The following is a 26,241-nucleotide window of genomic DNA, read 5'->3' on the forward strand; positions in this document are numbered from 1 at the left end:
ACTCACAAAAGCAAACTTAACCTTATGAGTATTGTCATTTAGGATTAGGTTACATCTTACTATCATTCAGACTCCCCAGCCCCTCATTCATGAAATGTACAAAACTTGCTAAAACTCTGATAGGGGAAATTAATGGTTTAACAATATTTGAACTCCATGGTTCTTGTAACTTCTGAAATATTGTGCAACTGCTGACAGTAAATCAGAGACTGTGAGTTTTCATAAAGAAACACACTTTGGTATTCTGCTGCTAAAGCATCAGTGTATAAAAGTATAAGTTCTAATTGTTGTTAAGTAAACACTAGGCGAAATGATATAAAAAAACAGAAAATGCTGGAAAATCTCAGCAGGTCTGGCAGCATCTGTGCAGAGAGAAACAGATTTAATCAGCTGCATTTTACGTGCCCGCACTGGCAGAGGGCATGTTAAATAGGGCAGATTCCTGCCCTGCCACCTTGTTATCTGTCCCCGAGCTCACCCCCATAATACAGGGGGTTGGTGGGCACTGAAACCAGCAGCCCACCCACCACATTTAAATAGATAATCAAGGGTTTGTTGTTGGGCCTGTTACCAAGCCAACTGACCCCAATAATATGCTGCCCAGGCCATAATACAGCTGGCGTGGGCAGTCAGGCGGAAGTAGGCAGCTCATTTCCCTCAAAGGGCGGGAAAGGAGGGGGGGGTTCTATCTTTGGGGACTGCCCTTTTCAGTCCTGAGGGGAGGGGGGTGTCCCTTCTGAGATAGAACCCTCCCTCTTTCTTCCTACCTACTTTAAACCCACCCCACCCGCCCTCCCAGCCCATAGCCAAACACCGCACCCCCCCCCACTAATTTTCCAAACTCTCCTTACCCAAGACTCCAAATTTCCACATTTCCATGGATCCATTGGGTCTCCTTCTGCTTTCCTGGTGTAGTCCCGGCGGTGCCCGGTAACGCGCTCCTGGTGCTCCAATTGGCCGCTGGCAGCTCCCCAGGGCAGGGCAGAAGTCCCACGCTGGCCCTGATTAGCCCCCTCCCTCCCCCCTCCGTAGCACATTAAGGCCGTAGGCAAGCCAGTGAGGAATGGTTCAGCTCCACACTGACTTCTCTTCTGTGGGTGGGAGCTGACTGGCCCATCCCCAGGTATTCATCCCAATGTTTCAAGTTCAATATAACTCTTCTTCAGAACTCTTTGGACTCTGCTCCACTTCTGATGTGCAGCCACATTGGGCTTGAAATGTTAACTCTGTTAACTTGGATGAAAGGACTGAAGGAATGGTTGGCAAATTTGCAACAACACAAAGATAGGTAGGAAAGTAAATTGTGAAGAGGACATAAAGAGGCTGCAAAGTGATAGATAGGTTATGTGAGTGGGCTAAGATCTGGAAAATGGAATATAATGTGGGTAAATGTGAAATTGCTCATTTTGGCAGGACGGTTAAGAAAGAAGCATATTATCTAAATGGTGAGAGATTGCAGTGCTCTGAGGTTCAGAGGGATCTGGGTGTCCTAGTGCATGAATCACAAAAGGCTAGTATGCAGGTACAGCAGGTAATTAGGAAAGTGAACAGGATGTTATTGTTTATTGTGAGGAGAATTGATTACAAAAGTAGGGAGGTAATGCTTCACTTGTACAGGGCGCTGGTCAGACCACATCTGGAGTACTGTGTACAGTACTGGTCTCTTTATTTAAGGAAGGATGCAAATACGTTAGAAGCAGTTCAACAAAGGTTTACTAGACCACCAGGAATGGGTGGGTTGTCTTATGAGGAAAAGTTAGACAGGTTAGGCTATCCTAACTTTTAGAAGAATGAGAGGTGACTTGATTGCAACCTTTAAGATCCTGAAGGGTCTTGACAAAGTGGCTGTGGAGAGGATGTTCCCTCTTGTGGGCGAATCTAGAACTAGAGGTCATGGTTTGAAAATAAAGGGTCGCTCATTTAAGACAGGGATGAGGAGCCACTTCTTCTCTCAGAGGGTTGTGAATCTTTGGAACTCTCTTCCTCAAAAAGCTGTGGAGGCAGAGTCTTTGAATATTTTTAAGGCAGAGTTAGATAGATTCTTGATAAATAAGGGGGTGAAAGGTTAACGGGGGTAGGCAGGTTACAATAAGATCAGTCATAACCTTATTGAATAGCGGAGCAGGTTCGAGGTGCTGATGGCCTACTCCTGCTCCTAATTCATATTTTTATATGTATGATTCTCTCCACAGATGCTGTCAGACCTGCTGAGTTTTTCCAGCACTTTTTATTTTTATTTCAGATTTCCAGCATCCGCAGTATTTTGCTTTTATACCAGATGAGGTGATGCACCAGTTAATTATTAGGTTGAGGATACTGTTGCTTCACTATGTTCTACACATCCCAAACAGGCCCTTTGTTGCCTATTCCTTTTTCCAAAATATAAATTAATACCCTGAAGTGTGTGAGATCAGGAACGTGCCAGCTAGGAAGCGCACATGTCCATAGGGGAGAGTTTTCTGCCCATCGGGCGAGCTGGTTGGGAGAGGGCGCGGAGCCGATCGCCGCCCGCGATTGGCTGCGCGCCACCATTTTATGTGGGTGGGCCGATTAAGGCCCGGCCAGCGTGACGCGCACCTGGAAGCGCTCAGCGCTGCCTGTGCGGGCGGGAGGGGGAGGGAGAGTCGGGGCCTGTGCTCTCTTGCGCGTGCATGCGAGGGAGCGCAGGAACCTCCCTGAGGCACGGAGCTGTCTCTGGGAGACTAATTTCACAATGAGAATTTTAAATAAAGAAAGCGAAGAATCATTTACACCTGTCCCCTCATGTGACAGCATCACACGAGCTTGGACATGTTTTTGAAATGTTCGGAAAATATTTATTAATTTAATAAACCCTTCATGAAACCTCATCCCGCCCGTGGTTTTATATTCTACTCACACATGAACAACTTGCTGCTATGATCTGGAATGGTAACGCTCAGCTGGAAATCGGTCTGCACTGCACTTGTTTTTCAAGCGTAAAATAAAACAATTTAGGAGCAGGATGATCTGAGCCCAATCTGCACATGTTGATCCAACTGTTATATAACAGGGCCCTCTTCTTAGACTTCCCAATCAGAAACCTTTACCGGGCATTAAGCTCCTTAAATATGTAAATGAAGGGTCTAATGCCTATTGAAGTCTTCCATTGCAAAATTAGTCAGCGATGGGTGCAGACGTGGCTCAGTCTCCTGGTTCGAGGTTGCTGGTCACGCAGTGACACATCTGGGTTCAAAAAGAGCCCCAGGTCAACCTCTAGGTCTAGAGCTATAAAACAAACAGAAAGTAGGGAAAAGGAGGGCATTCATTGGCCCAAAGATTAAAATTAACAAGCATTTAAAAATACTCCACTAATGTAGCATCTTTTACAACCTCAGGATATCCCAAATTGCTTCAGAGTAAATGATGTATTTTTTTTAATGTAGTCACTGTTGCAACATGATAATGAGAAAGTCTGTTTTAGGTTTTGATTGAGGGATAAATAGCGGGCGGGACATCAGGGAGAACTCGCCCTGCTCTTCTTCAAACTGAGCCATCAGTTCTTTAATGTTCACTTGAGAGGATAAGCATAGCTGTTATTGTCATTGCATTTGAAAGACAGCACCACTGACAGTGCAGCACTCCCCCAGTACTACACTGGAAGTGTTAGCATTGGTCACATGATCTGTGTAAACCAATGTATTCGCAGCATGGGTGACCTCCTCAGTCAATGTAAAGATAGAGATGGAACTGAAAGCACACTTATAGTTGCTTCTGGCTGTATTGTAAATAAATCTAATGTTTCCACTTAGAAAGTTCTTTGCATATCAACTCTATTACAAACAGGCAACAAGGCCGCAACAAACTGGCAATGAGGATAAATCAGGATAAATCAAGACAAATCAGAACTGGTACCGGATCTTGCCCAGCAATTGTGAGTATCCATGTCTGTTTAAAACAACAAAAGATATACTCACCCAAAATGCCACAACTTGGTAGAATTGATCCCTTTGAGCCTGCAATTGGTCTCAGTATGTAGAACGCCTTGAGCTCTCCTTTCAAGCAGGTGAAATCACAGCGGAAGAGAAGAGGTAAGCTATCCTCTTGCGTACTTGTGGAAGCAAAACCTACAGTTTGATTCAAAGTTTGATGGCGCCCAATGCCCCAGATTCAAAGAATTTCAGAGAATTGGTGGACCTCATGAAGGGGCATTTTCAACCCAAGCCCTCAGTCACAATGCAATGGTTCCAGTTCAATTCAAGAAATAGAGCCTTGGGCGAGACAGTTGCTAGCTATGTAGTGAATTTGAAGCAACTGATGGAACATTGTGAGTTTGATGAGACTCTGAACGACACGCTCAGAGATCGTTGAGTTTGTGGTGTGAAAGAAGACACTACTCAGAGAAGATTGCTAGCTGAAGTGAATCTGGATTTTAAGAAGGCGTTATAAATAGTGCTGGCCGTGGAAAGCGCTGTAAGAGATCCACAAGCAATACAAGGGGCACAAAATGGCGCCGTACTCCAAATTGAGCAGGAAGAGTCAGCCGAAAGTGATGCGATAAAGCAAGACTCCGCCGCAAAGTGAGAAAAAGCCCTCGTTAACCGGAAAGATAAGAAATGATCTCTCAGCTAAATCGAAGAACAACTTTAATCGATGTGGAAACAATTAGTCTGATCGCGATTGGCAGTTTAAAAAAGCAGATATTACTTTTGTCACAGAAGCGGACATGTAATGAGATAGTGCAAAGAGAGATTTAAACAGGTTTGCAAACAACAGAAGAAGCCCAATGAAATCTACAGTGTAGACAAGCCTGAAACAACAAATTCTGATGTCTATTCATTGTTTAACTTGAAAGTTGGGAATATTGGGAGCCAATATTTGTTACAGTACAAGTGAATAGTAAACCAGTAAAAATGGAAGTAGACAGGGAAGTTTCCATTTCTGTAATTGGAGAACACACTTTCAGATATTTAAATAATGAAGAACATCAATTAAATTTGGAACAAACATCTAACAAGTTGAAAATGCACAGAGGCAAAGAAATCCAAGTAAAAGATATCAGCAGAGTAACTGTCCATTGGGCACAGCTACCAGTAATGCTATTGAGAGGCAGAGGACCAAGCCTTCTAGGGCAAAACTGGTTCAGGGAAATCAACCTTGATTGTCCAATGAGATTTCAAAAGGAAGCCAGAAGAGTTGAAAAAGGAACAAGACAAGGCACTTCAGAAAGAGCCTGGAGAGTCCGAGGACTGCAACAGGGTGAAAAAGGAGTGTGTAAGGACTCAACAACCTGAAGAAATGCAGTCTATCTCAAACAAAAACATGGAACAACAGCAGAAGAAACCCAAGGAAACTCTGCTGAATGACAGAGTCCCAGACGGAGTGAGTAACCTTCGCAAAGAAAAGGAAAACCTGTTGAAAGGCCTTCACACGCTACAAGATTCCCTCAGGTGAAAGTTTGTGCCTCTGGAACAGTACAAAGGGAAACAGAAAGAATTCAACACCTCACCAAACAAACTGAAGAACCAGTTGGCAGAGAAGACGCAGCAATGTCCAAGTTTCCAGGAGGAAGTCAACAAACTGCAAAAGAAGCAAATGTGATGTGAGAAAAAACTTTCTCACACGAGTGGTTCGGGTCTGGAATGCACGGCCTGGAAGTGTGGTGGAGGCAGGTTTATCGAGGAATTCAAGAGGTCATTAGATGATTATTTGAATAGAAACAATTTGCAAGGGTACAGGAAAAAGGCAGGGCAACAGCACTAGGTCATAATGCTCATCTGGAGAGCTGGTGCAGACATGATGGGCTGAATGGCCTCCTTCAGTGCCTCTAAAATTCTGTGATTCTGTGTAAAACAAAACAGAGACAGAAGAGTTGAAGAATCAGCTCAGTGAAGTCAGAAAGGCTTTGAAAACAAAACTCGGAGAGCTTTCCAAGAGGCAAGCGCAGAATAAAGTTTTGGGAGACTCAGCTACTGATCTAAGATAAGTTGAGATTTCACCTGAGAGAAATCTGGCTGGTAGTGAAGTCAGAATGAAGGACAAGACTAAGCTCTGTGATAGAAAGAAGACAAAAAGGAAGAAGTTTCCAAAAAGACAATGAAATGGTGGCTGGTATAAACACTTGAAGGAAGCAATAAACAAATTATTGAACTGTGCCTACTTTGATATTATTCCAGTCCCTCACAATGGGTTGATGGACAATGATGCTGAAGATCAAATCAAAGAGGCACAAGTTACTTCCAAGGCTTTCCCTGGAAGGAATTCTGGATGCTGTAGACGAACATGAAGAAGTCAACAGGTGATTGGTTGGAGACCAAGTTTGCACGTTTTCTTTTTCATACAGGACCAACCCCCACCCCTGCACGAGGACAGGAGCAACACCAGCAGAATTGTTGATGAGACACTGTCTTAGGACAAGACTGAGCCTAATATTTCCAAATTTGGAGGGGAAGGTGGAGAAGGGTCAAGGAAACCAAAAGCTACGCATGACCTGTACAGTCGTGAGAGACGATTTACTGTTGGGGAAGCAGTGTATGTGAAGAATTTTGGTGAAAGACCAAAGTGGTTCCCGGGTAAAGTAAGTTCAGTGCCCAGACCATTATCATACCATGTGAAAGTAGAAGGCCGGATCACCCGTAAGCATGTGGACCATTTAAGAAAAAGAGATACCCCAACAAGATACAGTTCCACCTGTAACCATTACTGAACCAGTGTTTCCTGTTGAAGATGCTCAGCCAAGGATTGACATGTCTGATGTCTCTATCAGAGCAGAAGACACTGAACTGCGAGTGCCCACCAAGGTATCCGATGTTCATGCAGTTCCAGAATGTGGTTCCTGAGAGAGAATCTGAAGCTGTGGAGCTGCGACATTCCACACGGATCAGGAAATTACTTGAAAGACTAAACTTATAAATTTCATGACCTGTGTAAATATTACAATGTCATGAGATAAATATACTTGTAAATACAATATGTACAGCAAAGTTAAAAGGGGAAGAATGTAGTGATTATGGTTTTGTTAAATGTTGGTCTGTGCCTTTAAGAACAGCCCTGTGATGTAAGATCACATGATCTGTGTAAATCAATGTGTTAGCAGCGTGGGCTACCTCCACAGTCAGTGTAGAGATAGAGATGGAGTTGAAAGCACATGTGTAGTTGCTGCTGGCTGTATTGTAAATAAATCTAATGTTTCCAATTAGAAAGTTGTCTGCAGATCAACTCTATTACAAACTGGCAACAAGGCCACATTTCAACAATGTCAAATATTGTGGGAAGTAGCAGTGGCATGGTGGTATTGTTACTGGACTGGTATTCCAGAGAGCCAGAGTAACACTCTGGGATCTGGGTTCGAATCCTGCCATAGCAGATGGTGAAATTGGAATCCAATAAAAATCTGGCATTAAAAGTCTGATGAAACCATTGTTGATTGTTAATGTCCTTTAGGGAAGGAAGGAAATCTACTGTCCTTACCTGGCTTAGCCTACAAGTGATTCCACAGCAATGTGGTTGACTCTTAACTGCTCCCTGAAGAAGGGCAACTAGGGATGGGCAAAAAATGCTGGCCTAGCCAGTGACACCCACATCCCATGAACGAATTAAAGAAAAATAACAGCAACATGTTACTGAACCAGTTGTGTTTTTATGACAAATTGACAGGTTTATTTTTAAACTGAGACAGCTTTTTATTTTTAAATTGAATGCAAATCTTCAAAATTGCTATGGTGGGATTAGAACTCACATTCCCTGGATCATTGCTGCAGACCTATAGATTACTAGCTCAGAAATAGAATCAGTACACTACTAAATCCATTGATTGCAGCATAGTTTCAATGCTTACAGTCTGTTGTCCACGAATGTTAGCTGCAATTGGACATGGAAATGGATCTCAGTGTAACACATGAACAAGCCTTTACTGCAGATAGAAACTTCAAATAACTATACTATAACCCTCACCCTATTTACTGCTTCAATACCCTGAGCCCTATCTCTCTCCTGCCTTGCAAGTAGCTACTCCTACCAGGAAATCTCATGGCTTGTTACGCTCATCTGACTTGCACCACCCTCACACATCCAGTCTGCAACTGCTCCCTGGTGTCCATCATCCAACTACTCCTAGGTCCACCCCTCTTTCTACTGCCCTCCGCTTTGCCCTCTAGAAGAGATCTCTGAAGAGATCTAGAAGAGAACCCTATCAAATTCTATTATATATTGTGTTCTACCTAAATGGTTTGATTTCAAAGATATAAAATAGAACCTATCTAATTTCACTTCCGACTTTGCAAATGTGTATGTTTATGGGTAAATATTTAATACTCTAATATAAATCTGTACAATCCATTTTTGCACAACTCCAATGACTTAATTTGAGATGGACTTTGTTCCTTTAGCTTGCTTGCTGATTTTAGAAAGTTCTGGAAGATGCTTGTTGAGTGTTCAATGAATATTTTATGTGCTGTTTCATTTCACCAGCACTCTCTTTGGGCTCCTCGCACAAAGCTATTTAAGGAATTTCAATTTATTTCACAGTGGGGGAGTGTTTGGACCATCTCATTTTACTGAAAATGGACTGCAGACATAGTTTACCCACCAGCCACACAAGTGCAAGGTGAAGCTGAATGGGGGGGTGCTGAAGAGAATAGGTTCAGCAACAGGGCTCAATATTATAACAGGCTCCTTCACATTGAAATCATTAAATAACTCAACTGAGCCTGTCAATTCTTGCAGCGAATAAACCCAATTGTATTCGTGTTGGAAAATTTCTAAATCCTCCCAAATCTTTAGCAATGGAGGTTTCCAAATAGTTGGGGTTTTCTCATTTTCACAAACTTTCCTCCCAGTTTCTTTGATTTTTGGTCATGCTTTTCCATCATTATTTGCCATTGCTGCTACACCCATATTTCCCACTCAGTTTTCCTGCGTCAATTGTGTATTGCTGAAAAAAAATGCTGTCGAAGATTTTCATCAGGACAGCTCCACAAGATAAACTAACAGCATAGGCAACAACAATTTATACTGCATACGACTACTAAATAACCATATGTCAACAGTCACAATATAGTTGCAGGCTCTGGTCAATAGAGGACTCTATGAAATCAGTTTCTAAAGTCTTGCTCCCCTTCCTATTGAATAAGGGGGTACAGAGTGAGGTGTTGAAAGGAGTTTGAAACATATTTTGGGGGGTGTGATTGTTATTTTGAGAAAGAAATGACCTTCTCCCGTCTGGAAGGAGAATGAATGGGAAACAAGATGCTCTTTACTGTTGCTATTGGCAACTGCAAGCATATACTCATTGTCATGCCAAACTCCATATCAATAACTGCAGCTACAGCCAGAAAAGGAGAATTTACTCATAGACGGACTTTAATCTGAATCGATCTCAGACTGCAACTGATGAAAATGTAGAAAAGTGCTGGGATGGGTCAATGGCCTTATCAAGGCCACCCCTTCTTTAACCCACCTGACAAGGGTCTGAGCCATCACAACACAGGTAGGAGGAGCAAAAAAACAATCTGTCATTTCTGGAAAGGATAGGCTATTGTCAGGGGAAACCTCTCCAGCTGAGAAAAACCATTCAATCTATCTTAACCCATCCATCCAGATGCCCAACAGTTCCCCCTTGGCTGAGTGATCCTAGGGTATTTGTATCCACCTTCCCATCAGGAGGTTCACTCCTTGTGTAAAGAAGGATTACAGATATCAACCCTAAATTTACCTTTTATTAGATTGAAGCCCTTTCTCCTTATCCTGGTTCCACATTTTAAATTAAAGTAATATGCTGAATTTACCCTCAGCTATCTTTATACGATCACCTCTTGGACATCTGGAAAGTCTAAGTTTTTCAACCCTTCCTTTCATAACTCAGGCTCCTGATACTGGGAATCAGTTATATAGCTCTTTTCCATACTCTGCTTCTCCATTTCTGGCCACTTGAGAATCCCTGATTTCCATCGCTCCACCATTGGCGGCCGTGCCTTCATCTGCTTGGGCCTGAAGCTCTGGAATCCCCTCCCTAAACCTCTGCCTTTCCACCTTCTCTCCACCTTTAAGATGCTCCTTCAAACCTACCTCTTTTATTAAGCATTTTGATCACCTGTCCTAACATCTCTTTGTGTCACTCAGAGCTAAATTTTGTCTCCTTATGCTCCTGTGAATTGTCCTGGGATGGTTTACATTAAGGCACTGTAAGTTATTGCTGTGGTTGCCTCCAGCACCTGAATATCTTTTGGCTTGTTAAACAAAATTGAACCCTCAGACATATTGTGGAATTTGGACTCTCCCCAGTCAGCAGAAGATGTAAGGGTGGGGGGCGGGGGGCAAAGGAGGTTGGGGGCCATAGGGGGATGGAGTTTGTGGTGAAAGTTAGCCAGTTCCATTTTCCGCTCCATCTCTGCTAGCTCCCCTAGCTGTTTAGCCGCCAATTGATTTGGTACCAGATATCACTCAAGCTGGAATCCCCTTGTCAACACCCCCACTCTCCAGTGCAGAGCTTTGAGTGTCAGAAAAATCAGGAATTGTGACCCACCCACCCGCACCACACCGCACCTCCCCCCAGGTTTGTAGGAACCACAAGTCTGAGTCCATTAAAATCAGTGTTAAAAATAAAACTTGTGGAATGGGGCTGCTCATTCCGCCAAGTGTTCCAATGCTCAACCTGCGTTTCCAACACACAAATCTCCAGCGGAGCAGCAACATTCAGCTCAGACTTTGAATGGATCAAGTCACCTGTTCTCAACCAGATTCTTTCTTAAGTTTCAAAACTCCTCCCACGGGAGCCAGCGGCAGATGTCATGATCATTTGACTTAACTCCACACGGCTGTCACTTTCTCTTACCTGTCAACATCTCCCGAAATATCAGGCACGCCTCTTTGTATGACGTCACGTGTGGCTGATATATCTGGGATGCGGTTTATGCTGCGCGTATACAGGTTGAGGCCTCCATCAGTCATGTACCTGGAAAGAGGAGAAACGGTTAGTAAAGTCCCCATTGAGGCTCAGCTTCATAATTCTCGAAATCATCAATAAGACTGATTAGAAAAACCCATCATCATGACATAGAATCGTGCAGCACAGAAGGAGGCCATTCAGCCCATCGAGTCTGGTCAGAACTTGCCCTACAAATTGACGCAAGTTCATTGACCTGAAAAGTTGGGCTGAATTTTCCAGAACCCATGAAGATGGATTTGGAGACAGGGGGTGGATTTGGGTGTGGAGGGGGGGGGCGTGGTGGTGTATGGGGTGTGGAGGTGGAGGGGGGGATTTGTGGGGGCAGAAAGTGGAGTGGTTCTGCAATGTTGTCCAGCCACTGGTTTTCCCAGAGACAGACTGCCACAGGAATTGGGAGCCCAGTTCACAGAGGCAGGCAACAATGAGGCCAATTAAATCCCCAATCAAGGGTAATTTTGCCCAGTGCAGTGTCACATGGGCCTCTCGCTTTGTCACTGTTGCTACGGAGAAAGGACAGAATATTGGGCATCTCAAAAATAGATAATTAAAACACTGACACTCAAACTGCGATAGAACTGTAAAGGTATATGAATACAGAATGCACGACGACAACCTGCTACTGAAACTAGTACAATCACAGCATTTAAAAGGGAGTTAGACTTAAAGAAGATTAAGCAATATTAGGAGAACCCCAGTAATGAAGGTGAAAAGTGACCCAACAGCTAAATGGCCCCTTGTGCTTTTATATTTTTTGATACTGCTCCTTCAAATCCAGACTGCGAGTGATCAGCACAGCATGAAAAGATAAAAGAGCAAAGGAAAGTGCAGGTCACCCTCCTCCCGCTGGGGGCCACAGCTTCAATCGACTAACGCAGCTGTTTGAACCAAGAGCTTTAACTCTTTCACTACCACACATCATGCAATGGATTTGAGAAAGTTGCTTTTGGCAGTAAAAATAAACCTAGACTGAGATCAAGACCGGTGCTCACGTGCAACTAACGGAATCGAAGACCCATGGAGTGAGAAGGAGGCCGTTTGGCTCGGCCTCTACACCTGCCCAGGCCGTGTCTCTGCCAGCTCTTTGAAAGAGCTCTCTGCTTAGTCCAATCGCTGTGCTTCTGTGCGGCGCTCCGCTAGGGTTATGCGGGAGAATGATGCAGCTCAGTAAACAGGTAATCACCCGCGTACAATGCGATGGACATGGCCAAATGCCCCATCAGAGGCCTTTTTACAGAAGGAAAGGGGAAACAACGTAAGGAGAGAAAGAGCAAACATACATTTTGAGTCTTTCACATCCTCAGGATTCCCCAAAGTGCTTCACTGTTGCAGTGTAAATGTTTGTAATCCTGTTACTGTTGTTGCAATGGAGAAAACCACAGCAACCGACTTTCACACAGCAAGATCCCATTAAGAGAAATAAGATCATTGCCCACTTAATCTGTTTTAGTGGCATTGTATAAAGCATAAACATTGTCTTGAGCACTGGGGGGAACTCCCCTGCTTAGCTTTGAAATAGCTGTGGGATCTTTTACATCTACCTGAGAGACGAAGGCAATAATCATCTCACTAACACATTGCTTACTCAGCATGAACAGGGGCTGCAGTGAGATCAGTTGAAAAAACACAACTCATTGTTAACTCGCTGCCATCTGGTGAGGTTTTCCACAGACCAACGCTCTCTCGAATTTTTTGAAGTGTGTGGCCCCTTCATTTTTATGATATGCTGATCCACATGGGTCTGGTTTGTGTACAGCCTGCATGAGGATTCTCAGAGCTGACCACACAGTTCACTGGAAACATTGAGTTCAACCTAGGGGTCAGCGCCACTGCCCGAAACAGGCAGGAGCCTCATTAAAATATTAAACTGGGATTAAGTGCTGTGTTTAGGAAGCTGATTCAATAGCCAATGAAGCAATTGTGAAGTACAGCCATTGGTATAATGTATAAAATGCAGTAAAAGCAAAATTCTGCGGATGCTGGAAACTTGAAACAAAAACAGAAACTGCTGGAAAAACTCAGCAGGTCTGACAGCGTCTGTGGAGAGAGAAACAGAGTCAACGTTTCGAGAATTTTCACTTCGCTTGAGCTCTGAAGAAGGGTCATACGGACTCAGAACGTTAACTCTGTTTCTCTCTCCACAGATGCTGCCTGACCTGCTGAGCTTTTCCAGCATTTTCTGTTTCTGTATAAAATATGGTAGTCAATTTGCACGCAGCAAACTCCCATTAACAGCAATTTGGTAATGACCAGATAATCTGTCATTTAATTATGTTAATTGAGAAATAAACATTGTCCAGGACACCAGGGATATCGCTGCTTTAAAATAGTGCCACAGGGGCATTTATGTCCAGTTGAGAGGGCAAGCAGAACCCAAGTTTAACAGTATATCCAGAAGACAGCACCTCTAACATCAGAGCACTTCCTCAGCACTGCACTGGAACATTAACCAGGTTTCTATACTCAAGTCTCTGGAGTGGAACTTAAACCAACAACCTTATGACTGAAAGGCAGGAACTCTCCTGACTGAGCCACAACTGGCACTGCATATACTAAACTCCTGGGACCAGGCTTGAATGAACAACTTCCTGATTCTGAGGCAAAGCTACCACCCACTGAGCTAAACAGGAAAATGCTGCCTTAGCCTGTTCAGCCTGTTTACTGCATTCGTGAATGAAAGATGTTTGATTGCAATTGTGTTAAACGCTGTTCACTGCCGTTGCCTTCAACTTTTCATTATAATATTTAGACCACCCAATCGAGGCAAACCAGACCAACAGCAAGGATTCCTTCTCTCCAGCCCTTGTATTTGATCAGGTGGGAAGGAATAACAAAACAAAGGCTTCCTTTTACACGGTGCTCAACTGTAGATCTACAAAATCCAATCCAAGTATATCATTCTCCCCAAATTATCCGTCACTGCTATTCTGTAACCTTCCTGATCCAAACACAACAATTTAAAATACAAAAGTCCAATTCAAGGTCAAAAAATTACTCAATAATCCTTTCCCAAATTACGAAACACAGGAAAAAGTAGTCAATCCATCGTCAAAGTTCAACCAGAATGAGTATATGTTCGCAGGCGACAAGGTTAGACTAACATCTGGCTCATTCCCTCTTTGTCAAAAAGAGAAAGACTTGCATTTCCATAGCATCTTTCACAACCTCAGGATGTCCCAAAACACTTTGTAGTGAAGCGGTTTTGAAATGTAGTCACTGTTGTAATATAGGACGCTTGGCAGCCGATTTGTGCACAGTAAGCTCCCACAAATGTGAGAATGGCCAGATAATCTGTTTTAGTGATGTTGGTTGAGGGATAACTATTGGCCAGGATACCTGGAGCCCTTGCTCTTTTTCAGACAGTGCCATGGGATCTTTTAGTGCCACCTGATGAGACAGATGGATTCTTGATTTAATATTTTACCCAAAAGACAGCATCTCTGACAGTGCACCACCCACCTCCAGTGCTGCATTGGGCATGTCAGCCTAGATTTTGTGTTTGACTCTTTTAATGAGACTTGAATGCAAGAACTCAAGACTCTGAGATGAGAGTGCTACCCACTGAGCTACACCTGCCAAGTAACAGATCTCCCAATGTTGAACCAGCAAACTTTCCCATTTGGGTCACTATGGAATAACATTTGTCTTCACCTTACTCTTCCTGGGACTAGTAAGAGGAGTAAAAAGCTTGTCCTATCACTGCAATGGAGAAAGTGAACCCAAACTTCAATGAGCCATCCCATGATTGGCTAGAGGAAGAGAAGGCAAACATATTAAAGGCAGTTTTCATCCAATTGCAGATGAGTTTAACAACTGTATTGTGGCCTTTGTAAACAGAGGTCAAATCAACCAAAATAAAAATAAAATAAACAAGGATCAGCAGATGAGGTGGTGGGGAGGCAATGGTGTAGTGGTCATGTTACTAGACCACAGGCCTAGTTTAGAAATATGGGTTCAAATCCCACCCAGGCAGCTGCTGGAATTTAAATTCAATTAATAAATCAGGACTATAAAGCTAGTCTTATTAATGGTGACCATGACAACTATCATTGATTGTTTTTGAAAATCCATTTGGTTTACTAATGTCTTTTGGGCAAGGGAATCTGCTGTCCCTACTTGGTCTGGCCTATGTGTGGACCCCCAGATCCATTGTAATGTGGTTAACTCTTAACTATCCTCTGAAATGGCTTAGTAAGCCTCGTGGTTGCATCAAGCAGCTATGAAGCCTACAAAAAGGAAGTAAACCAGGTGGACCACCTGGTATCAACCTAGGTGCTAGAATTGACAACAGCACACCCAGCCCTGTCAACCCTGTAAAGTCTTTCTAACTAACAGCTGGGGTCTAGTGCCAAAATTGGGAGAGCTGTCTCACAGAATAGTCAAGCCACAAGTCATATTCACCAAATTACAGAAAATGTCCCAGACACCACCATCGCCATCCCTGGGTATGTCCTGTCCCACTGGCAGGACAGGCCCAGCAGAGGTGGCAGCACAGTGGGATACAGTCGGGAGGGAGTTGCCCTGGGAGATTGCTGCATAGACTTTGGATCCCATGAAGTCTCATGGCATCAGGTAAAACATGGACAAGGAAACCTCTTCAGCTGATGAAACAGTGCTCCTCCATGTTGAACACCACTTGGGGGAAGCACTGGGGGGGGCCGCAAGGGTGCAGAATGTACTCTGGGTGGGGACTTCAATGCCCATCACAAAGAGTGACTCTGCGGGGAGAATTTTTAGCTTGTCAAGCGGGCACGCGCCTGACCCGGCTGAACGCAAAACGATGCGCGATGATGTCGGGCGAGCATCCCAACGTCAGCGCGCACTGCTTGTTCAAAGAGCCAGCAAAGCAATGACAGGCTGAATGTCGTCCTTCTGCACTGCGAGATTCTATGATTCCATTAGCCTTCTTTGCTGTAACTGCTTCAGAATGTGCGAAGGTCATGAAGGGCACTATATATATATATATATATATATATTCTTAACGGTACTTCATTTTGCACTCACATGCCCTGTCAAGTATCACCCTGTTAAATGTTGCTTACATGCTGCCAGGCATGATTGCACAGCGGAGAGAGATTTGTGCTGCCATGGCAACAAGGGAGCAGTACGCCCAGGATCCAGATAGGCAGAGGGAATGTCAATGATCTCAACAACTTTCACCGTTTTTATTTCTTCTTCTCAGCCTCAGAAAGACTAACTGAGCTGGACAGGTGACCAACCAAACAATCTCCTCAGTTGGAAGAATCAGGAACAACCTTAAAATTAGAACCAGGCTGTGGTAATTGTAAGTTAAACCATTTCTTACTGTTATGGGGATCATGTGACAGCACAGACGAATCAGCCCTAAGCGCAGGGAATCTTAGGGGCGGAGCCTTTCAGCCTTGGCCTTGGAACAAGCATGTAGCCCCATCTGGAGTCTGTAAATAGAGGTTACTACTTCTTACAAGAAACCCATCCCATGCTCCAAGTTTTGTACCTAGGCCCTTCAGGTGTGAAATCAGGAAGTGTTGTTTCTCGAATAAAGAGTGGTGAAAATGTGGAAATCTCTCCCCTGAGATGGTGTGATTGCTGGGGACAATGGAGCCTTCAGATATGTGTTTTCCTCTTATTCTTTCAAGAGATGTGGGCATCACTGACAAGACCAGCATTCGTTACCCATCCCTAATTGCCCTTCAACTGAGAGACTTGCTTTTTAGATGGCATTTCAGAGGGCAGTTAAGAGTCAACCACATTGCTGTGGGTCTGGAGCCATATGTAGGCCAGACCAGGTAAAGATGGCTGATTTCCTTCCCTAAAGGACATTGGGGAACCAGATGGGTCGCCATGGTAGTCATGGTCATCATTACTGAGACTAGCTTTATATTCCAGATTTATTAACTGAATTTAAATTCCACCAGCTGCTGTGGTGGGATTTGAAGCTGTGCCCATAAAGCATTAGCTGAGCCTCTCGATTACTAGTCCAGTGGCTTTGGGCTGGATGTTCATCCTCAAGGAGGATAGCAGGAGTCAGGAAAATTCCTGGATCAGCCCACCTGCCTTGGGAGAGAGTGCCAGGGAAGACAGAGTTTTCATTCTGGGAGGGGTGGGTGCTCCAGTTGGGCCAGCTCACCCAGGAGAAAGTTCAAAGGCAGCCACAGGGGTTGCCTGGTGCTGAGGCTGGCTGTTTAAAAGGTCCGCCTTGGTGCTGAGAGTCTTCATCCCAGTCATAATAAAAAAAGTAAGGCCCTCTAGCCCTCATCCTTCACTTCTGTCATCCCCACCTACTCCCCACACCCCATCCATGTCACCTCATGCCTCCCTACCCACGTCCCATGGCCCCTCATGACCCCATGCTATTATGCATTCTTAGCTGAGGGCCCAGAAATCAATTAGACTATTGAAACACCAGATCCTGGGGAAAACCATTGCTTGATTGACAGCTCTGGCTCTCTGATCTCTTCTGTCAATTGTACAATGTTTATGTACACACGATAAAGAGGTTTCAAGTGCTTGCAGTTTCTGCAATTGATACTTTAAAGGGTCTGGATGGTCGACAGTTCCACTGGTCTGTAGTAAAAAAGGTATTTTTTAAAGAAAGTGGGAAGTTTTCAGCAAATTTCTTTTTTTAAAGCTTTTTTTTTACACATCCTATTGACACTATAGGGTCCCACCTGCCATTTTCACTCCTCCATGGAGTCTCCCTGGCTCCATGAAAATCCAGGCCATAGATGCCAAACCACCATCTCCCCCATGGTTGGGTATCAGGGGATATGGGGCAAAGGTGGGTAAGGGGTTGAGGTGCGGACCAGCCATGACATAGCTGAATAGTAGAGCAGGGTCTCGAGGGGCTGAATGGCCTCCTCCTGTTGCTAACACCAAAGGGTGACAACATTAGTATGGAAACCACATAATACAGATTTATCTGTGATTGAAATTGTGTGCACTCTTAATACTGCAAATGTTGTACTGTATAATTGACACAGGCATATAGAAGTGTTCGTATTTAAAAAGTTTTCTGAGGCAAGTAAATATTGATGCAGCTGTTATATCCATATGCAAATACAAGAGAGCCCCTGGCTAATCCCTTTGGTCTGAAAGTATATTTACAATGGACACATGTAGTCTATTGAAATAATTGATCAGTATACAAAACATGTTTTGTCAATGTTAAGTTTAATCTAGCTTGTTATAAACAGAATCTAATCTCAGCTCTGTCTGATATGTTCTGTCTTAAAGATTTGCTGCCACAGTTTTAGACGACTTTCCATCACTTATGGGGTCATATAGAAATTTTACAAAGCAGCTTTTTCCCACTTGGTCCTGGGTTTTATCTCTGTTTTTATCTCTTCCTGGAGATTACATGGCCATAGGAGGGAGGGAGAGAAATTGGACGATGGAGGGATCAGGAGGAGGGTGGGGAGAGGGGAGAAGTGGGTTGATAAGGAAGAGCTACCTTGGATTTCTAAAGGGGAAATTGTGTTTCACTAACTTGCTGGAGTTTTTGGAAAGGTTACAGGAAAAGTTGATGAAAGGGTAATGCTGTGGATGTGGTGTACATGGACTTGCAAAAAGCATTTGACACAGTGCCACACAACAGACTCATGAGAAAAGTTATTGCTCATGGAATAAAAGGGACATTAGCAATGTCGATTCAAAATTGGCTGAAAAATAGGAAGCAGAGAGGAAAGGTCAAAGGATATTTTTCAGACTGGAGGACGGTTTGTAGTGGAGTTCCCCATGGTTCGGTGTTGGGACCCTTGCTTTTCCTGATATATATTAATGATCTAGATCTTGGTGTGCAGGGGACAATTTCAAAGTTTTTGGATGATATGAAGCTTGGGAGTGTTGTGAACTGTGAGGGGGACAGTGTGGAACTTCAAAGGGACATAGACAAGTAGGTGGAGTGGGCAGATAGGTGGCAGATGAAGTCCAATGCGGAGAAGTGTGAGTTGATGCATTTTGGTAGGAAGAACATGGACAGACAGTATAAAATAAGGGGTGGAATTTTGAAGGGGGTGCAGGAGCAGAAAGACCTGGGTATATATGTGCATAAATCATTGGCCAGGATTTTCCCCTCGACGATTTGGGGGTGAGGCCCGCTGGCCGATGGGAAAAAGACGTGGGATGACATTGGGAAGAACCCCCAACATCATCCCAGTCCCTTTAAATTTTCAGGAAGGCGGGTGGACAGTGAAATCAGCTGTCCAGCCGCTGACCTGTCAATGGCCAATTGAGGCTATTGACAGACTCATTAAGATAATTAAAGACCTGCCTGTCCACGCTTAAGGCTGGTGGGCAGGTCAGGACCCCCAGGGGACTCCAGATTATTCACAAAACTTCATCCACCGGCGGGATGAGGTTTCATGTCCGTTTTTTAAACATTTAATAAATTTTATGTGTTTATTATTAACATCTCTGACAGATGGGGAATCCCTCTCCCCCCCCAACCACACAGCGCCATAGCGCGTCCCATCGGGCAGGCCGCTGGGTGGGGCCTTAATTGGCCCGCCCACTCAAAATGGCAGCGGGCCCCATTGCGGTGGCAGGGGTCAGCTGTCCACCTGCCGTCCGAGGGCAAAATTCTGCCCATTGAAGATGGCAGGACAGATGGAGAGAGCTGTTAATAAAGCAGATAGTATCCTGGGCTTCATTAGTAGGGGCATAGAGTACAAGAGCAGGGAGGTTATGCTGAATTTATATAAGACACTGGTTAGACCTCAGCTGGAGTATTGTGTATAGTTCTGGGTGCCGCATTATAGGAAGGATGTGGACACATTGGAGAGAGTGCAGAAGAGGTTTACAATAAGGGTTCCAGGGATGAGAAACTTCACTTATGAGGATAGATTAGAGAGGTTGGGACTGTTCTCCTTGGAGAGGAGAAGGCTAAGAGGAGATTTGATAGAGATGTTCAAAATCATGAGGGGGCTGGATAGAGTAGATAGAGAGAAACTGTTCCCGCTCGTAAAAGGATCGAGAACGGAAGGGCACAGATTTAAAGTGATTTGCAAAAGAAGCAAATATGACGCAAGAAAAAGCTTTATTACACAGCGAGTGGTTTGGGTCTGGAATGCGCTGCCTGGAAGTATGGTGGAGGCAGGTTCAATCGAAGCATTCAAGAGGGCATTAGATGATTATTTGAATAGAAACAATGTGCAAGGGTACGGGGAAAAGGCAGGGCAATGGCACCAGGTCATTATGCTCATTTGGAAAGCCAGTGCAGACACAATGGGCTGAATGGCCTCCTTCCATGCCGTGAAGATTCTGTGAAGTGTTTAGCCATATTGGGTCTGTCCTCATGGTGTGTGGGGCAGGCTTAATAGATCAACTCGCCTTTCCCGTGTCTGACAACTTCATCAGGTCTGATTGGAGAATGGGCAGAGTAGGGTAAACCCCATAATCTTTCAGCTAACGCTTTTCTCCAATCCACACTGCAGGTCATTCGTCACGTTGTTATCTTTCCTCTGATTGGCTGCCACGTTTGCTTACATAACAACAGTGACTGCACTTGAAAGGAATTTGTTGTATAAAAAGTGCTTTGGGACATTTCGGAAAGAAGTGATAACAATAAGTTACATTTACATAGTACTTTTACCAGAATAGAACTCCTGAAGGTGCTTCAGCTCCAAAGCAAAGCTGCTTTGTTAGAGAACAGAAAATTACCACCGAGCCACAAAAGGAGATTTAAGGCAGGTGACCAGAAGCTTGGTCAAAGAGATAGGTTATAAGGAGGACCTTGAAGGAGCAGAGAGAGAGAGAGGCTGGGAGGTTTAAGGAGGGAATTCCAGAACTTAGGGCCCAGGGAGCTGAAGGCACAGTGGAGCCACTAAACTCAGGAATGCTCAAGAGGCCAGGTTTAGAGGAATGCAGGGATCTCAGATGGTTGTAGGGCTGGAGGGGGCTGCAGAGGAGGGGTGAGACCCTGGAGGGATTTGAAAGCAAGGGTAAAAACTTTACAATTGAGGCAAACTGAAAGCCCATATTAGTAATGCAATAGAAAGGAATTTAAATCATTTCTAACTGTATATTTTATACAATTGATATGAAATGATTAAAATCATTTAAACAAGTTTTCTGAAGCCACCCAGAACTGCCAAATTGCTGATAACTGCACAGAAAGTTCATAATGACATTTCCAAATTCAGAAAATGTTTTTAATTTCCAAGCTGCTGCCATCCATTCTATTTGCTGATTGAATTCCAGATTAACTTCATTACACTGGGCAGAATTTCTCATTCCAGCAGAAACAGAGCAGGCAACACTCCATTTGTATTTCATTCCCCTAACTTGGCTTTTTTCTGCGGACAGTGGGTTTATAGGGACAGAGCCCGTTTCGCTGTGTCTTGTCTCACACTCTCTGCATTTTAACCTTCCAGTCATCGGATTGTCTCTTCTCTGTCCCATACTGATGTTAAGCTACCTGACCCTCTAGAAATTCTAGGCTAGCCTGCTACCCTCCTCTTCCTTCTCCCACTGCCATTCCCCTTGCCGACTGCTGCAGCTGCACATCTGGAGCGACAGGCCACTTCGCAAAGGCTCAGATTGCACCCTCACCTGGCCGAATAGCCCCCATGCCAGAGCCACAGTTGTTGCCTCCAAAGCCATTTCAAAATCCCATCTGAAATAGTGGTAGGAAGTTATGGGGTTAGAGGAGCTCTGAATCATGCTACAAGTTACCAGTTTGCTCCTGAACAACACCTGCATTTATATAACGCCCGTAATGCAGTAAAACTTCGACAGGAGGTACACCTTGTGGTGGCAGGTTGTGATTGTTGACAGGAATATTAAAGCTGGTGGCTGCCCAGGGCCTTTTTGAAGCCACAATCCAAGACCCTGAGATTGTTAAATAAAAACTGCCAGTGTCTTGGAGGACGAGGAAAGATGCTATTGGGCATGACAAAGGCAACAGATAAATAAAAACAGATGAGAAAAATAAAAAGATAGATTAAAAGAACAGCATTGGTGGGGTGGGGTGGGGGAATCCAAGACAGGGGGAAGAAATACTAAACAAATCAGAAAAACCAAAAAACAAAATGCAACAAAAAAACAAATCTGAAGGCGTTGGGGGATTCTACAGATGGCCTTTATTAGAATCAGCTCTCTCATCTACTGCTCTTTATTTATACAACATCATTAGAGAGTCCTTCAGATCACATGACTCCACATTTCGAGAAAATCTTTCATTTGTTTCAAAGAAATAGGGTTTATCAGTCAGTCAGATGAAATAGGTGTTTTCTTCAGCCAGCTTCTGAAGCAGTGAAGCAGCCTGAATCCAGTTACGGTGTGAATGGTTCCAGCTACAAGCCGAAGGCATGGCTCTCACCCTGAAAGCAGATCAATCATAAGATATAGGTGCAAGAGTAGACCAGCATTTATTGGCAATCCTGAATTGCCCATGAGAAGATGATGGTAAGCCACCTTCCTGATCTGCTGGAGTCTTCGAGTGAAGACTATTCTTTTTCTACCAGTTTGATACACTGAGGGCAGACTTGCTAGACTGTAGCAGAGCGCAGTTAAGAGTCAACTACAGGACTGAGGGTCAGGTCTGAAGCACCTGTTAACTGTTCCCCAGGCATTCCTACAGTTCATGTGTCTACATTACTACTCCAATCCTGTTAAACATGTCTTCAGCCTCACTCCTTCTGTTGTACTGAAAGATCTCAAAATGCTGCAGTCATTGTGTGCTCTATTTTTTGTGACACTGCGAAATGTCCCGCTTGCAACATTGAAGCTGCTGCAAATGATTGCTTCCCCAGGATTTTTTTAATGCAGCAGACATCTGATCCAAAAGGGTTTCTTTTTCTGAGAACTTAAGACCAGGAGTCTGTTCATATGCGACACCTTAGCACAACCCAGCAATTTAACTGTGAGCACTCAATAAGGAATCTCCAAATTGAATTTCTGCAACCCTTTTATACAGTCTCTTAAAGTCCATGATATATTCCTCTATGGATGACCATCTGTCTTTCAAAAATCTATCAAAGTCTGACTATGTTCTGCAGGCATCCAATACCAATCATCTTTCTTATAAAATTATCCATGAAGTTTATTGGAAGATCCAAACCTCCATCAGTATCCAACTGATGGACATCCAGCTCACATAATACCTTGCTTATGATTTTACTTTTGTTGGGAAGTGACAATGCCAGAGCTATACCTTGCATTCTCCTTGGTAGGGACGCAACCTGTGTCCACATATCCACTCCATTCTTCCACTGGTCAGAGGATCAGATTCGGAGAACATCAACGGGTCATCAAAGCTTGCTTTCAGCCATTTTTCACAAAAAGTAACTCAGACTACAATATTCTAATTGAAGAAGAATTCTTAGTTTCCAATCTTCACCTTTAGGCAACAATTGTCTGCTACCATGTTAAGCTTCTGACAGCCAGTCGGAAAGCAGGCATTAGCCTTTTACTTATGACTGAAACTATTAACAGAATTCAACATTACGAATGCCTGCACCCTCTCTAACCACACACAGTGTCCCAGGAGTCTCTCCTCATACTCTTCTGAAAACTATAAAAAATAAACAAATGACCAGCCCCTTTGGAAAGGGTACAGTAACATTATGGTAACAAAAACAAAATCATAGAAATCTTATCAAATTAGAATTACATTTCTAGGAGTGATGATGTACTCCAATCTTCCAATCACCCCCCCCCCGCCCCCCACCCCCAATGAGCATCAATTAGCTGCAGGCAGGACTTCCACCCCTCTCTCAGGAGGAGGTCCTGCCTTAGAGAGCTGCCAACCAATTGCATAAGCTAGGGCCCTGTAGTCTCAATAGCCTCACCGGGGGCCACTGATGCGACTATAAGCAGTCCCAGATGCTGAGGAACCCGGAGGTCAGGGGTTGGAGGTCATAGCAAGGAAGGTGAGCAGGGAGAGGATGGACGGCTGGGTTCAGGAGGCCGGAGACAGGATCAAAGAGGGGGGGTGGTGATGACCATGTAGGGCTACCTCTGATTGGCCTACATGTCGCCCAAAGAAGTCCCCCCTCCCTTGTCCTACACCAGCCCATGCAGCTAAAGCTGCCGGGCACCCTGCATGTTATAGGCCTCCACCCGCCATGAGTAAAATACCAGCCATGGTGGGATGAGACCCTTCAGTGGTCATTAACTTGCCTAGCACCTCCTGTGCCCACTATAAAATGTCAGGAAGGTTGGGATGAGTGGGTAGGTGCCAGGAAAGCCACTCTCTGGATTTTGCATGCCCCACTGACTTCAAACCTGCTGGCAGGGGAGTATAAAATCCAGCGCTAATACTCACAAAGAGTCGTGCAAATCATTGAACTCCATCTCACCTTCAACTTTTAACCAGTCAGATAAAACAAACATTTAACTCACAGTGATACTGCATTGACTCATCTTTAAATAAACAGAGCTTTCTCTGTGACATTGAAAAACCACAGATAAACAGTGGATGCCAGTTACAGGTCTTTGAGAAAAAGATTATTTCATGGTTTATTTACTGATTTAAATTTTTGGTTCTGTGACCCGTGTAAAATTTGTGATTTTAAGATCGTAAGAGCAGAGGAAATAGGAGCTGGAATAGGCTATTCAGCCCTTCGAGCCCGCTCTGCTATTCAATACAATCAAGCAGATCTTCCACCTCAACCCCGCTTTCTCGCATTACCACGGCCCCCACCCACCCCCAACCCCCTGCCACCTCCCCCCCATTAAACATTTCCTTTGGTGTCCAAAAATCTGTTTGCTTAAGGTTCGAATATATTCCACAACTGAACATCTATAACCCTGTGGGGTAGAGAATTACAAAGCTTCACAAGTCTATTAGTGAAGAAAGTTCTCCCCATCTCAGTTCTAAATGACTGACCCCTCCTCCTGAGGCTGCGACCCAAGTTCCAGATGCCCCAAGAGGGGGAAACATCCTCCCGGTGTCTCTTGAGCCCTCTCATTATCTTGTATGTTTCAATTAGGTCATTCTCAATCTTCTAAACTCTAGGAAATATTGGTCCTTCTGCTCAATTTCTCTTCATAGGGACAACCCTGTCATTCCAAGAGTTTGAATTTTGTATTTGAAGTACAACTAACAATTTGAAGTTTGTAATAATCTCCACCATGGCTGCTGCTATCACTGGGTAGGCATTTCTATTATACACCCAGTTTATTCCTACTTATATCATTTCTACTTTTATATAATGCAGACAAAACTAGTCAACAATAACCTGGTGAATCTACAACACAGGATGTGTACATGCAAAACAGCAGAAGCAGCATTTGATAGGTAGAGCTAGGAAATTCCACAACCAATGGATCATATCTAAGCTCTGCAGTCCTGCCACATCCAATCATGAATGACAGTGGACAATTAAACAGCTGACTGGAGGAGGAGGCTCCACAAGTATCCTCAATGATGGGGGAGCCCAGCATATCAGTGTGAAAGATAAGGCTGAAGCATTTGCAACTATCTTCAGCCAAAGTGCCGAGTGGATGACCCATCTTGGCCTCCTCCTGGTGTAGTTCTTCAGAATTCCTTTCCAACAAACCAATTTAATAACACCCCAGCTCATGGTTTGACCACTCCTGATAAAATGCCCAGCTCTTTAGCATCTCTGAGATGTTCATACAGCCTTTCAGGTGTCAGTACTTTTTAGCTTGCTTGCACAAAGCCTCCAAGAGCTCATATGTTTGTGTGCTGATCATCTTCTGCCTCCAGCTCTCCTTTGGCCGCCACCCTGACAATACCTGTTGCTACTGCTTCTGGGTCAAGACACCAGGTCACATGGACTAGTATTTCTTATTATTCAAGAAAATTACAATTGATCCCTTTACAATTAATGTAAACTCTTAAAAAGCCCCTTTGCAACATTTTTAAAACAGACTCCACAGAAGTTTTAAAGAAATTCAAAATTTTCCTTACTATGCTGCTTCTGGTTCAAAGATAATCACAATAAGAATATAAGAAATAAGGAACAGGAGTAGGCCCTAGGGCTTGTCGAGTCTGTTCTGCCATTCAGTATGATCATGACTGACCTTCAGCTTCAAGTCCACTTATCCGCCTACTCCCCAGAGAGACAAAGAGTCTGTCTATCCCAGACTTAAGGGCAGAATTTTTACCTCGTCAATTGACACTGCCCGCGATTGGGCCCCAACCACGATTCCGCACTGGCTGACCAATTAAAGGCCAGCCAGAGTGAAACACACACCGATAACCTCAGCACTGCCTGGGCTGTTGAGGGGCGGTGGGGGAGGGGTGGTGGGGGGGTGTGGGGTGGGTGGGGGGGCTGGTGGAGAGGGGGTGGTGAGTGTGGAAGGCAGTGAATGCGTGTGGCTGCGCTTACAGAAAGCTCTGGGAAGGCACAGAGCTGCCTCAGGGAGCTGAAGATTTCTCACATTAAAAATAA

The 26,241-nt window shown here is 44.2% G+C and overlaps 1 protein-coding gene across 1 annotated transcript in view; it reads right to left on the bottom strand.

Moving 5' to 3' along the window:
- The window catches only part of nav3 (neuron navigator 3), a 291,371-nt gene that overhangs the window by 174,228 nt on the left and 90,902 nt on the right, over positions 1 to 26,241 (bottom strand). Inside the window, exon 6 of the mRNA XM_041216018.1 lies at positions 10,790 to 10,909. Within this exon, the coding sequence (XP_041071952.1) occupies positions 10,790 to 10,909 (120 nt within the window). The remainder of the gene's footprint in view (positions 1 to 10,789; positions 10,910 to 26,241) is intronic.

Source organism: Carcharodon carcharias, chromosome 21, assembly GCF_017639515.1.
Source record: "Carcharodon carcharias isolate sCarCar2 chromosome 21, sCarCar2.pri, whole genome shotgun sequence".
Classification (NCBI taxonomy): domain Eukaryota; kingdom Metazoa; phylum Chordata; class Chondrichthyes; order Lamniformes; family Lamnidae; genus Carcharodon; species Carcharodon carcharias.